The sequence below is a fragment of the Nomascus leucogenys genome, chromosome 5, assembly GCF_006542625.1.
Source record: "Nomascus leucogenys isolate Asia chromosome 5, Asia_NLE_v1, whole genome shotgun sequence".
In the NCBI taxonomy this organism is placed as follows: domain Eukaryota; kingdom Metazoa; phylum Chordata; class Mammalia; order Primates; family Hylobatidae; genus Nomascus; species Nomascus leucogenys.
Genome location: NC_044385.1, coordinates 36,595,887 through 36,609,448, shown reverse-complemented (window position 1 = coordinate 36,609,448; position 13,562 = coordinate 36,595,887). Strand labels below are relative to the sequence as shown.

General features: G+C 40.1%; 1 protein-coding gene across 7 annotated transcripts in view; it reads left to right on the top strand.

The window, feature by feature from the left end:
• DAB1 (DAB adaptor protein 1) overlaps positions 1-13,562 on the top strand; it is a 1,266,417-nt gene that overhangs the window by 1,106,673 nt on the left and 146,182 nt on the right. For all 7 annotated transcript variants that reach the window (XM_003265137.3, XM_030812906.1, XM_030812905.1 and 4 more), the window contains one exon: positions 6,579-6,677. In XM_003265137.3, the coding sequence (XP_003265185.1) occupies positions 6,579-6,677 (99 nt within the window). The remainder of the gene's footprint in view (positions 1-6,578; positions 6,678-13,562) is intronic.

Here is a 13,562-nt window from a genome sequence, read left to right as displayed (position 1 = left end):
GAGCACTCGTGAATAAGATGAGCTATTCCACTTGGTTTGCAGGGGTGTTGGACAACTGCAGATCCCCCTGTTCTCCCAACCCCTGCCCTTGCCCCAGAGTAGGACCCATTACTCGTGCATGAGATCAGATGAGAATGCAGTCTGTCTTTCAGCAGGCAGATTGCACAGAGAGCCCCAGAAGAGATTGATCTTTGTATGTTCAGCTGCTGCTTCAAACTCTCCAATCAGGTAGAGCCACACCTTCCATCCCAAGGGGACCCTAGTTAAAGATGGGGATAAGGGCCAAGATCTTGGTTATTGCTGAAGTCCCTCCTCAATGAATATGAAGTCTGGCAAATGGAGATTTGCTCTAACAAATATTAATTAAAAGACATGAAGAAGATGCAGAAATCTGGTTCTCATCCAGAGCCACAAGTCTGCTGAGGAGGAGAAAAGAGCTCATGCTCCCAGCATCTGGGAGATGACCATTCACCAGGTTCGGTCACAGAGCACCTCATTGGCCAGCTGCCTTCTTGGAAACACTGAGGCCTAAGAGGAGTTGGCCTCTGCTACCTGAACATTCTCACTCAGGATTAACATTGGCCCAAGCTAGCTGGACTAGGCCTAGAAATGGCTGCCAACCGTGTGTGTGTGTGTGTGTGTGTGTGTGTGTGTGTGTGTGACCTGCAGTGAAGTGCTCCATCTGTCACCTCTTATAACCATGAGGTCCCCAAAGCCCTGAGAGTTTGTCCTACTATAACATACTCCTGTCAGATGCACTGAACTTGTTGAGGGGTCCTTGATTTCCAGACAATTGTGTTTCATTATTTGCAGGTTGCTGAGAAGAATGTTGACATTTCAGCTCCCAGTGGTTTTTCTTTAGGAAACACAGAAACATAAATGATCAATTCTCCATTTGGCCATCTGCCCAGGAAAGTAAGAGAGAAGTGCAAAATGCCTCTTACCCTTGCAAAAAGGCCCACTTACTCACGTCAGGCCATATGAGAAATAAAAATTCTGTTTCCTTTGCTAGACTCTCTGAAGCTGGTGCATGTTCTTGCATTAGAGAGTTTTCTCTTGGATTGTAGGGGGATTCATATAATGAGTATGAGTGACCCATTGCCTGTCTACCAACAAAGCATCATGATCATCATCATCATTTGTTGACATCATATTTTAATTTACAATCCACAAAGCGTTTTCACATATATTATATCCTTTGATCATATGAGATACATATTAGCTTCCCTGTTTTGTGAAGAAGAAATCTGAGAGACAGAGAAGTTAAAGTATTTGCCTCACAGCCTTCATTTAATCTATGATAAAATGAATTCTAACCCAGATACCAAGCGGGCCTGTGTTCGACAAGACACAGTTTTGCCCTTAATTGTATTCTGTTTTGTATTTGCATTTAATTTATTGAGGTTCCCAAACTAGATTTTAAGCTCCTACCAGTAAGCTACTACCCAGTAGTCACGTCACACATCACTGACTTCTAAAGTAGTCAGCTTTCGGAGACGGTGGCAAAATGGTGGTGATTGAAGTTAAGGAAAAGATGAGGTCTCCAAAGACAGTGCCTGGAGATCTAAGTGCAGAACCTTAAGTATGTCAGTCAGAATCCTGAAAGAACCAAAATCTACCCCAGAAAGATCAGATGAGGATACTTTAATGAAGGAGCTACTTCCAACGGGTGGGTAAATTTAAGGTAGCAAATGAGGGGTACTCAGAATCTAGCAACAGTGGGAAGCTATTACCACTCCTAGGAAGATATATATTTACTGAAACACAGGGAGAGCAGAATTGATAAGAAAGTCTCCTTTTCTCACCACACAAAATATAGCTACTACCAGAGACGCAAATGAAGGATGATAAGGGAGTGTGGAGCAATGCCCTGACCTCTCTCTCCTACCCACTGATTTTCTGCCTGTGCCTTGCATTGGTGGGACACAACTGGAGCCATGGAGAAGAAAGCTCAGGAGATCAGAGAATGCAGTTCTAGTCTGTAGGAATCAGTCTCTGGTCAAAAACAGGACAGAGAAAAATACTTGTATTCCCCTTTTTAATTTGGAAAAAATGAAACTTAGAATGAATTTTTTCCCTTTGGTTCATATACTTGGTAACTAGCTAGAACTGAGAATGGAGAATGGAGACTAGGCTTATTACATGGGGCTTTCTGGAATAGCATGCTAAGGTTTTCAGAATTCATGCCTGAAACCTGCTGCATTTACACATATGTTTTACATGTTCCCTGGAGAGCACAGTCATAACGTTGGGTGCATGTACCGTGCTGTGTGAATGTTTTCTCAGAGCCGTTTCATGTACATCATACATCTGATTCTCAAAGCAACCCCTGAGCTGAACAGGGCAGCCTGTGACTCTTGCTTGGCGTGCCTGAACTTTTCTCTATACGTAACTTCCTCCATTGAGAGTGCCTACTTGTGACTCCCTTGAGGATGCCTGTGTCAATCATTTCACACAGTGCCTAGTATGTGGTATTGCTTAATCATATCAATATTAGGTCTCAAAATTATAACTGTTATTTACTGAGCTCTCCCTGCACACTGTGCCAAGTGCAGTAGAGGCATAGTTTGCTTAAGTGTCCCAACACTCTTATGAGGTGAGAAACGTGAATATTATTCTCATTTTGGGGTTCCTCTTCACCACTAAGTTTGGAAGCTGTTGGTTCTACCTAGCTATTTTCATAAACTTTTGGACATATTTGTAGCATGCATCATTATATGGTCATTTTTTAAAAATCTGTTTCCCAAAAAGGGGCTCTTAGAGAAGAGAGGATTGCAGTAGAAGGATTCCTACCTGGAGAATCAGAAAGATCAATGTTTGACTTTCACTTCTATGACTTATTAGCCCCTTTAGGTTCTAGGAGGTCATTCGATCCCCTGGCCTTATGTTTCCTCATCTGTAAAATGAGGGAGGTAATTCTTACTTCCCAGAATTGTGATATTGACTAAATTATATGATGGGTAAGAGAACCTCTAGCATAGGCACCCAAGAAAATGTTTGACTCTGGTTTCCAGATTTCCAGTGGTGACTTACTAGGTCAGGTGGCTAATAGGCACAGAGTCCATAACAGGACCTACGTCCACTTCTTTTGACTCCCTAACCAGAGCTGTCTCCTGGGCCTCTGTTAGTTCTGCACAGTGGCCATGAATAATCTTGTGGGAAGATGAGCCCATCAGTGTCCTGAAGGCACTGTCTTGTGCAGGCCCACTCTAGACTGAGTGCAGTTTTTCAGAGCTTGACCCAGAGTCCTGTCTCACAAGAAAAACATGCTTGATAAGATGGGACTTTTCTTTCCCCAAAGATAGCACCTTATGGATTGTCCTTCTCTTTTTCATTTGTCATGTAAATTCACCATCAGCAGCCCCAAGTGGAAATGCTCCTGGAACATGTATGTTGGCTTTTTCCATCCTTCTTCACCTACAGCCATATTCTACCAGGGAATTCTTTGGTAGCTACTTGACACCAACAAGCAAAGGGGGCCTTAGTATCTAATTGGCACTACTATGTGCTAGGAATTATTGCTATTTGATATTCCAGGAAATCTGTTAGCTAGGAGCTGTTAGGACTGTTTTGGAAATGGAAACATTGAAACTTCTCTTCCTGACCAGAGGTGCAGCTCTCTCCCCACCCTGTCCTGTGCTCTTCTCACCTAAAGGAAGAAGGAATAAAACGAGAAGGAGACAGTCTCCTCCCCTTTGACAGTCCGTCCAGTACTTTCCTTTAGGAGGGCACATCTTAGTCCATTTGTGCTACTGTAACAAAATGCCTAAGACTGGGTAATTTATAAAAAACAAATTTGTTTTCTCACAGTTCTGGTTGCTGGCAAGTCCAGGATCAAGGGGCCAGCAGGTTGGTTGTCCAGTGAAGGCCCTGATCTCTCTGCTTCCAAGATGGTGCCTGTTACTGCATCCTCCAAAGCAGATGCATGCTGTATCCTCAAAACAGAAGGGCAGAAAGGGGAATGAACTCCTTCTCTGAAGCCTTTTTATAAGAACCCTAATCCCCTCTATGAGTGTTCTACCCTTATCACTTAATCACCTCCCAGTACTATCACTCCGGCAATCAAGATTCAACACATGCATTTGAGGGGACACATTCAGCCCCCCAGAAAGAGACTAATTATTTTTCTCATTTGTACGTATCCTGGATATCTGAGATTGAAGGTTGGGGTGTGAAGGGATAGTATCATGTATTATTTTACTCCAAATCCATCCGAGAACACATATTTAAAAGTCAAGTGAGGGAAAGTCACTTTCCTTCTCTTTGAGTTCCTGCTTTACACTAGACCATTCTCAGCCCTGGGCACAAACCAAATAAAGTTCCATGCACAATTGAGCTTTTGCTCTATTAGGCAAAGGCAGACAATCAACGAATGAATTTGTGAAATGTCAGATGGTGGTAACTTCCAGGAGAAAAGTGGAGAAGGGAAAACAAAGGAGATAAAATTTGGCATAAAGGGTGTGCTCTGTTGGCTAAGAGGGTCAGAGAGGGTGGCATTAAACAGAAATTAGGAGTTACCCCTGGGATTCCAAAGACATACTTTGGCCATTTCTGCATGTTCCTTAAAAGAATCCCACAGTGAATTCATGGTAAAACAAGGAGCACATTGAGCAATCTAGAAACCATTGAATGCGGGGAGGGATTGAAGAGACAGAGAACTCTGCTTTGTGTGTGAGTTAAGAGTTACTCTAACGTTTTAGAGAGCAGTCGCTGGAGGAGGGGTCTTATGTCAATACGGAGCAGCTTTGAAAGGCTGAAAGGGGAAGATTGGAAGGGGACTGTAGGGAGAGAGACTTAGGCCCCCTAGAAAGAAGATACAATGTAAAGGATAATCACTGGTCCCAGCACCAAGTGCTAGGAGAGCTGAGTTGTAGTCTCAGCTCTTCGACCAATTCCCTGTGCTGTCTCAGGATGGTCTACTACCTTTCAGTTCATCATTTTTCTCATCTGTCAGTTGAGAAACTTGGATCTATTAGTTTTAAGGTTTTCTGTAGTGCTATGCATTCTGCATGTCTGTGAGTCTGCAAGACGTGCTTGAGAATGAATGGGTGATGTGTGAAAGAGGGAATTTCCTCCTAGCAGGTGTCTAAACAGGAACTGAAACACAAACTGTAATGGACATTCATGTATTTTTCTAGAAGAAATTAATTTTTATTATATTTCTTCAGTATGCCAGGCATTGTGCTAGGTACTTTACATAAATGTTTATTTAATTCTCTCAACCATGCAAAAAAATGATGTATTTTACACTTGAGGAAGTGAAACGAAGAGGTTAAATAATTTATCCAAGATTATACAGAACCAGGAGTATAATTTAGATATTCTGATTCCACAGAAAGTTTCCAATACCCAAGGTGAGAATAATCAAACATCCTCAACAGAATGTGCCTTCCTCATACCTCTGGTCATACCTACTGCTCTCTAACACCAACCATTCCCCAAAACTGATGCTGAGAATAGCACATAGTACTTTTGTCTCCTGGAAATAGGAAGTCAATATTATTTTAGACTTTTCTTCTTCTAAAAGCCCAGAACCATAACTGCTGAGAGTTGGGCTTAATCTTGCCATCTTTAGAGGCTGGCAGTAACGAGAGGCTGGAAGCCTCAAGGCCCCTAATGCGTGGTCAGCAACAGCCCCTGAGAGTGTAGATCCCTTGAAAGGTCTTTATCCCCTGAGTTGTACCCTAGTATGGAGCCCATGCTTTCCTGCAACTGGCCAACACAGAATCTAATTTGAAAGGCAAGTGTCTTTATTCTTAATTTGAATCATATCAACTTTGGGGGACTCTGGATATCACATATTCACTTAGCAATTATTTGCTAAGCACCTCCTGCCCTCCAGGGACTGTTCTAAGCACTAGAGATAAAGCAGTGAACAAAGTAACACCCCAACCTTTTGTGAAGCTTACCTTCTCACTGACTCATAGACATATCTTTGGCTTATAAAACATTTGAGCCAGTGAGGAAACAGTTTTTTTTGATAAATGGAATGTAAGAATGAGAGGAACAAGGGTAGTGATAAACACAAAATGTCTTTGAATAAAAATTACAATCAATAGGCATCTAACTATGGTGATCACATTTTTTTCCGGCAAAATGGACAATCTAGCATTTATTTTATTTCTATTATCTAAAATTGATTCATATGAAAACTTTTTCCAGAATTATAAAAAATAAAATTACATGTAGGAATGTACTTTGTGGCTCACCTTTATTTAAAAGATTAAAATCATATCTAATATAAAACCCAGAAAAAACATTAATAGGAATACCATATTGTATCTATCTTGGGACCCCCAATTCTGAGCTGAGCATCTAGACACCATTCTATAAATTTTGATTAGTTCAGTGAGTGAACATTCAAATATTTCTCTACACAATGTGTTAGAAGCACTAGGACGAGCATTAACCCTAAAACACCAAGAAGATGTGAGCGCATTGAGTAGAGAAATGTGGAAGTGGGAAGGGAAAGCAGTGTGCATGATTGGTGGCATTGTTGATGGTATCTGACGTGCCTTTGGGACCAGAGAGAATTTTCAAATGAAAACACTAAAAAACCATGTTCTTCCTTTCAACAGGGCGTTGTTGCTGGCGCTCGTTCCAAAGGAGAACACAAACAGAAAATCTTTTTAACCATCTCCTTTGGAGGAATCAAAATCTTTGATGAGAAGACAGGGGTAAGTAAAGCAATCACATGGCATTGTGAAATTGAATCCATTGACAGATGTGCCCTTAAAAGCCTCTACTCTCTGGGTAGAAATATACAACAAGCATAAAAACACATAAAGCAACTGACAAACTTGATCAACTGTGATCATCCATCAAAGCAGGTCTCTTTGCTGACTTGGCCACAGTATGACTGCACTGTGTTTCTTATAGTGTAATGGCGATAAAAGTGTCACACTATCCTGGTAATCTGATGGGAGATTGATGAGCTTTGAAGATCAATGGGTAATGTGACAGTTTAAGTTAAATTTCTTTGTGTGTTGGCAACTTTAATGACATGCGTCCTAGAGGGAGCTACGTGTACATCTTTTGACTCGGTCAAAGCATCCAGACTCTCTTGAGTTTAACCTGGAGCACCTTGCAATTGCTGTAATCAAAAAGAATAAATGGATTTCTCAATCTTAAAAAAAGAAATCTATCACTGCACGACCAGGAAATTTAAGGGCTGATATGTTTGTTGAACCCACCAAAGAAGTGGTTTGTGTTTTCATCAACCTTACAGCTGCAATTAACTCCCAGATTCATCCCCAGAGCTCTCCTGACACTGTCAGTCCTGTTCATTGGTGGTAAGAGGAAAATAGAAAAACCTTCTATGATCCATTTTCCAAGAGAACAAGAGTCAAATAGATGTCTTTTTCCTTATATTTATTCAGTGTTTTACAGCTTATAAAACACCTCCACCTATATCATCTATCATGAACTTCACAAAGGTAATTTATCAAGCACTTTATAAACAATACTTAACCAACTGAGTTACATGACCTTGGTCATTTTGCATTATTATTTTCTCTTCCTTGTTCTGACTAGTATGAAGATAACATAAGGGTAGTAAGATGATAGTTTAAATGTAAAAATGGATTTTCTTGAAGGAAAAAAAAAGTGTAGAAAAATTACTCCTAAATAACTAGTAATAGAATGGATATTTGTACACCTCTGATCATAACAGCATTACTTTCAGTAGCCGAAAGGTAGAAGTAACCCATGCCTATAGGTGGATGAATAGATAAACAAAATGTTGTATATACATACAGTGAAATTCTATGGAGCTCTCAAATGGAAGAAAGTTCTGACCTGTGCTACAATGTGTATGAGGCTTGAAGACATTATGCTGAGTGAATTAAGCCAGGCACAAAAAGACAAATATTGTATGATACCGTTTATATGAATTACTTAACATAGTCACAGTCATAAAGACAGAAAGTAGAATGGTGATTGCCAGAGGCTAGGGAAAAGGAAAAATGAAGTGTTATTATTTAGTAGGCATGAGGTTTCAATTTGGGAAGATGGAATCTTTTAGAGATGGATAGTGGTGATGGTTGCACAAAAATGTGAAGGTATTTAATGCCACTGAGCTGCACACTGAAAAATAGTTAAAATGGTAAATTGTATGTCATATATTTTACCACAATAAAAAATAGCTAGGTGTAACTCGCATTATCGAGTACCTCCTATATACTAGATGGGTGTTAGTCAGTTTACATACATTATTGAGTTTCATTCTTGCAACATTCCTATGAGGTGATACTAACAATAGCTACTTTATCAAGTACATATTATGTGCCAGGCATTGTGGTAAGCCCTTTATAAGTACCAGGTCATTTAATCCTCACAACAACCCTAGGAGGTAGATGGTACTGTTATTCTCATTTTATAGTTGAAGACAGCAAGGACAGAAAAGTTTACATAACTTGCTGGCAGTAAGGGGTGACAGAGGCAGGATTAGGACCTAGGTGGTCTGGCTCCTGAGTCCTTTTGTTTAACAATGATGCCTATTATCTCTCAAGATAAATCTTTTCTAAGTTCACCCACGTTTTGTATTCTTTTTCTTTTTAAACTTAGATTCAGGGGTACATGTGCAGGTTTGTTATATAGGTAAACTCATGTCACAGGGTTTGTTGTACAAATTATTCTGTCAGCTAGATACTAAGCCTAGTACCCAAGTTATTTTTTCTCTTCCTCTCCCTCCTTTAACCCTCCACTCTCAAGTAGGCTCCAGTGTCTATTGTTCCCGCCTATGTGTCCCTGAGTTCTCATCATTTTGCTCCCATTTATAAGTGAGAACATGTGGTAGTTGGCTTTCTGTTCCTATATTAGTTTGCTAGGGATAATGGCCTCCAACTCCATCTACATTCCCACAAAAGATGTGATCTCATTCTTTTTTATGACTGCATAGTATTCCATGGTGTATACATACAGCATTTTCTTTGGTCAGTAAGGTGCAGCCATACAGGAGACATTGGAAAGCCTCCGGGAAAAAACAAAAAACAAAAAACAGTTTGTTATACTCATAGGTCCTAGAGAACTGGAGCACAGCACAGTACACAGGGCCATATGGGAAAGACACCAGGGTAGTCAGGAGGCAAAAGACAAGAAGCAGAATGGGGAGACTTAAGGCCACTCCTTTACTGGGATTCCCGCTGGAAAGGCAAGGCAGGTCAGAGTGAGTGATTGGCTAGTTTGAATCATTTTGTCTGGCTCTAAGCTGTAGGGGTGATCCCCCTCTGCCCCGAGATAGTGAAGGCAGAGGAATATTGCTTTCTGGGGTGTGTGAGCCAGGCAGAGGAGGGGTGGCTCTGGATTGGTTAGTCTGCATATCAAAGACATGCTCCTGGCTGGGTCCTTTGCTATGTCTAAGAATTGAGAAGCAGTTTCTCCCCAGCCAGAAAGATTTCCTAAGATGTCAAAACATCATCATATACAGAAAATCTAAAAATATTTACAATACAACCCAGCATGTAGGAAGCAGAACTGGGATTTCACCTCAAGTCAGCCTGAATAAAAAATCAATGCAATTTACCTCTATATTATAGAGGAAGGTGGGCCTATCTGGGGACGCCTTGCTAGAAGTTTAGGATGAAGGCACAAACATTGGTAGTAAAAGGGCTTGTATTCAACAGGGTTATAAGCCTAACGTAAGCTTTATCTGCCTTCATAAAAATATGGCTTCAAAACTCTGAGGAGGTGGGTTTTCTCTCTCGCAAAGACCGTAGTTTGGAGACCTGTGCTCAGTTCTGAAGTCCACATTTTAAATTGGATATAGACAGATGGAAACATATTCTGATGAGGAGGATCCGGGCAACTGGGGACCTGGAAACTATGCTGAACTTCTTGACACAGATGTGGCTCATAGGATCTTTGGGAACACAGGATGTAGAGAACTCTGGGCTTATATAAACTTGGAGGAAATTATTATTAGTCTTCGAGCATTCTTTATGGGAGCTTAGTAATGTGGATCAAGCCTAACTGAGAGATACTTTCACAATGATTTATATGCCCCAATATATGATATCATCTCTAGTCTCTTCCATTACCATGACACCTGGTGTGTGTAATCAAAGGGACAAGGACAGAGGTGAAGGGTATCTGGTGTTTTATCTTGTCCGAGGGTCATGTTTTGGGCTTTGCTATTTTATCATGGACCCCACCATCAAATAGGCTGTGCCCAGATCATTAAAGTCCTAATTAACTTGATTTTAACTAATTAGGTAGTTTATGTTCTTTACTTTTATCTGCATCCTTACTCAAGTGTGACTAAACTGTACCCAAAGAAAGATACCACCAAACCTTGTAGCACTGTTTTTGATTCGTTGGCTGGACACAAAGAGAAAATAGTAAAATCATTTCTGCCCAAAGCCATTTAGCTTTGTAGAGGAAATGTTACATCCCTAGTGGAGAATTAGGAAGGAAGTAGAGTTGAATGTTCTCTGTCTCAGTCTACCCCAGTTTTGTTAGATTAACATTAGACTTCTGTAGCATCTGGCAATCTTAGCTTGTTAATATGCCTCAACAAACGTGCTACAAAATGGTTAAAAGGACGGAATATGTTTAAATCTGAAGTAAAGATGATAAGGATCAGGGTACCCCATATTAATAGTCTTTCTCTTTTTTGTTTTCTTGTTGTTGTTGTTGTTGTTTGTTTGTTTGTTTGTTTTTTGTGACAGAGTCTCACTCTGTCACCCAGGCTGGAGTGCAGTGGTGCAATCTTGGTTCACTGCAACCTCCGCCTCCCAGGTTCAAGTAATTGTCCTGCCTCAGCCTCCCAAGTAGCTAGGATTACAGGTGTGTGCTAGCACACCCAGGTAATTTTTTTTGTATTTTAGTACAGACAGGGTTTCACCATGTTGGCCAGGCTGGTCTCGAACTCCTGACCTCAGGTGATCTACCCCCTGCCTTGGCCTCCCAAAGTGCTGGGATTACAGGCGTGGGCCACTGTGCTCAGCATTAACAGTCTTTATATGAGTTGTCAAGTAGGAAGAGGAGCTAACTTGCTCTGTGTGACCTCAAGGAATGGAACCAAGACTAATTGATAAAAGTTTTAGGAGGTGGTTTCTGTTTATCAGTAAGAAGGCTTTTCTATCAGTCAGCAGTTAAATGGGCTGCATTCTGTGTGAGGGAGTTCACCATCGCTGGGGGTATTCAAGCAACAACCATCTGATGAGATAGTATTGAAGAAAGTCAAGTAGAAGATAAAGTGCTGAACAAAGTCACATCTAAGTTGAGTCCAGAGACTAATTTTAAGATTGTGTTTTCTCTTAAAGTCATATCTATTGATGCTTTTTATTTGAAAAACCTACACTGGAAATTATGAGCAGGAACAGTTTACTAAACCTTAGTCATTGCCCAGCAGGGGACTGATTCAATGTTCAGCATGGGTTCTAAATGAAGTTTTTTTTTCCATATCAAAGAAATGGAAAACCGGGTCTTTATCATTTGGAATGACAGTCTTAGTTGTTTATCTCATCTGCGGTATTTTTGCTCAAGCTTGACTGCACTTTTTTTTAAAACCAAGAAAAGAAACATTTGTGCAACGTGACAATAGCTAAAATCCAACAGCTGTCAAAAATGTTTTGATCCCAATTAAAGAGACCCTTTGCAGCAATTTACACCCTGTCTTGAATTTCATAGAACTCCTGATCCCAATCCTTATGTGAGTAAATTTTGTTTTATTATTAGCTTGTTGCAGGGAATAAATCAATAGTGAAAGCTGTTCATACATTTAGATACCTAGGTATTGCTAATATATCATGATGTTACTAGGTCTGTAGACCAGACGGATGGATGACAAGGAAGTTATGTCATCTTCATTTTGCAGATAAGGACAGTGAGGTTGACCTGACTGTTGACTCAGAACAGACTTTTCAACTCCAAGACTTTCTAGTGAACCTCACTGACTATTCTCTCTCCATTCACCATTTTAATCCATAGAATTATTACAACTTTGTATCATAAAAAATGATATATACTGCAGGACCCTAAAGGTAAGTCTGTTTCTTAGGATGAAGGGCAGTGGTCTGCATCAACTTTTGAAGATGTTGCAACATCCTTGTTGCCACGTACACATGTGAATTTTGCTTATTCATTTGAATGAGCCAACACTTAGAGCTATTAGACACACCAGTCTAAGTATGCTATGGCAATTCTATGAAGTAGAGGCTATTATTATCACAATTTTGCAGATGGGAAAGCCAGGGTCCATATAATTTAAGTCACATAGCTAACAAATGGCAGAGCTTGGTAACTTGGTCCAGTATCTCTGATACTAGTGAGGTGTTACTAATAATAGCATACCAAATTTTATAAATGATTTTATAAAATCACTTTATCTATATTAGAGCAGATTCCCTATTATCTCTGTCTTATTCTCACTGTCATTCACTTTCATTCTTATGAGCTTTCCTGAGTGAAGACAAAAGGGATAGAGTTACAACTGGGGCTGCTTCGTCCGTAGTTTGTCATGGATAGATAGAATGTTGACAGTATAACCCATATATGATTAGGCAATACAGGTTGAGTATCCCTTATCTGAAATGCTTGGGACCAGAAGTGTTTCAAATTTTAGAGTTTTTCAGACGTTGGAATATTTGTATTATGTTTACTTACCAGTTTAGCATCCTAAATCCAAAAATCCAAAATCTGAAATGCTCCAATCAGCATTTCCTTTGAGCATCATGTCAGGGCTCAAAAAGTTTTGGACTTGGGAGAAATTTAGGTTTCAGACTTTTGGATTTGGGATACTCAGCTTGTAACATATTAGATGCCTACTCTATGCCATGTGCATCCCTGTTTCCTAAGGATTTGAAGATGAATTGGTCACTGTCCTTGCCCCTGAGATGCCTGTAGTTCATTAGTGAACCCAGATTCACAAAGTGAATTGACAGCTGCCAAGATACTGGGCTACTCTCACCTCCTACCTGCTGTGCCTTAGTTATTTTGTGCACATTTGCTGATTCTTAAACACGAAGTCATTTCATTTTTTATGTAGTAAGTATTACTGGGCACCAGCTATGTGTGAGTCATTGTGTGATACAGATACAAGTGTGAACAGAGTTGTCCATGTTCAGAGACTGGGGTTTAACTTTGCCAAGAATGTTGCTGAAAAATTTCACTGACTTGGCAGTGGAGGAGTGAGCTGGAGAGGACCAGATAATTAAGTAAGGGAAGAGAAAACAGTATTTCTAAAGGCACAGATATATGAAAGAGAAATTTTCATATATCTGTGCATTCACTCAGGAAATATTGGGTACCTGTATAAAGATAGAGATAAATAAGGCCCCGTCTTTTTCTTTTTGTTCATCACTATTGTCTATCTAGCTAGCACAATGACTCACACATAGCTGGTGCCCGGTAATACTTACTACATAAAAACTAAAATGACTTTATGGTTAAGAATCAGCAAATGTACACAAAATGACTAAGGCTTAACAGGTAGGAGGTGAGAGTGGCCCAGGATTCAATATTGTCCCTCAAAATAGATAGATAATTGTGTTTTAAATACAGTAACTGCACTTAAATTTCAGGGCTGATTTAATAATTTATTCCTCAGTGAAAACCAGATG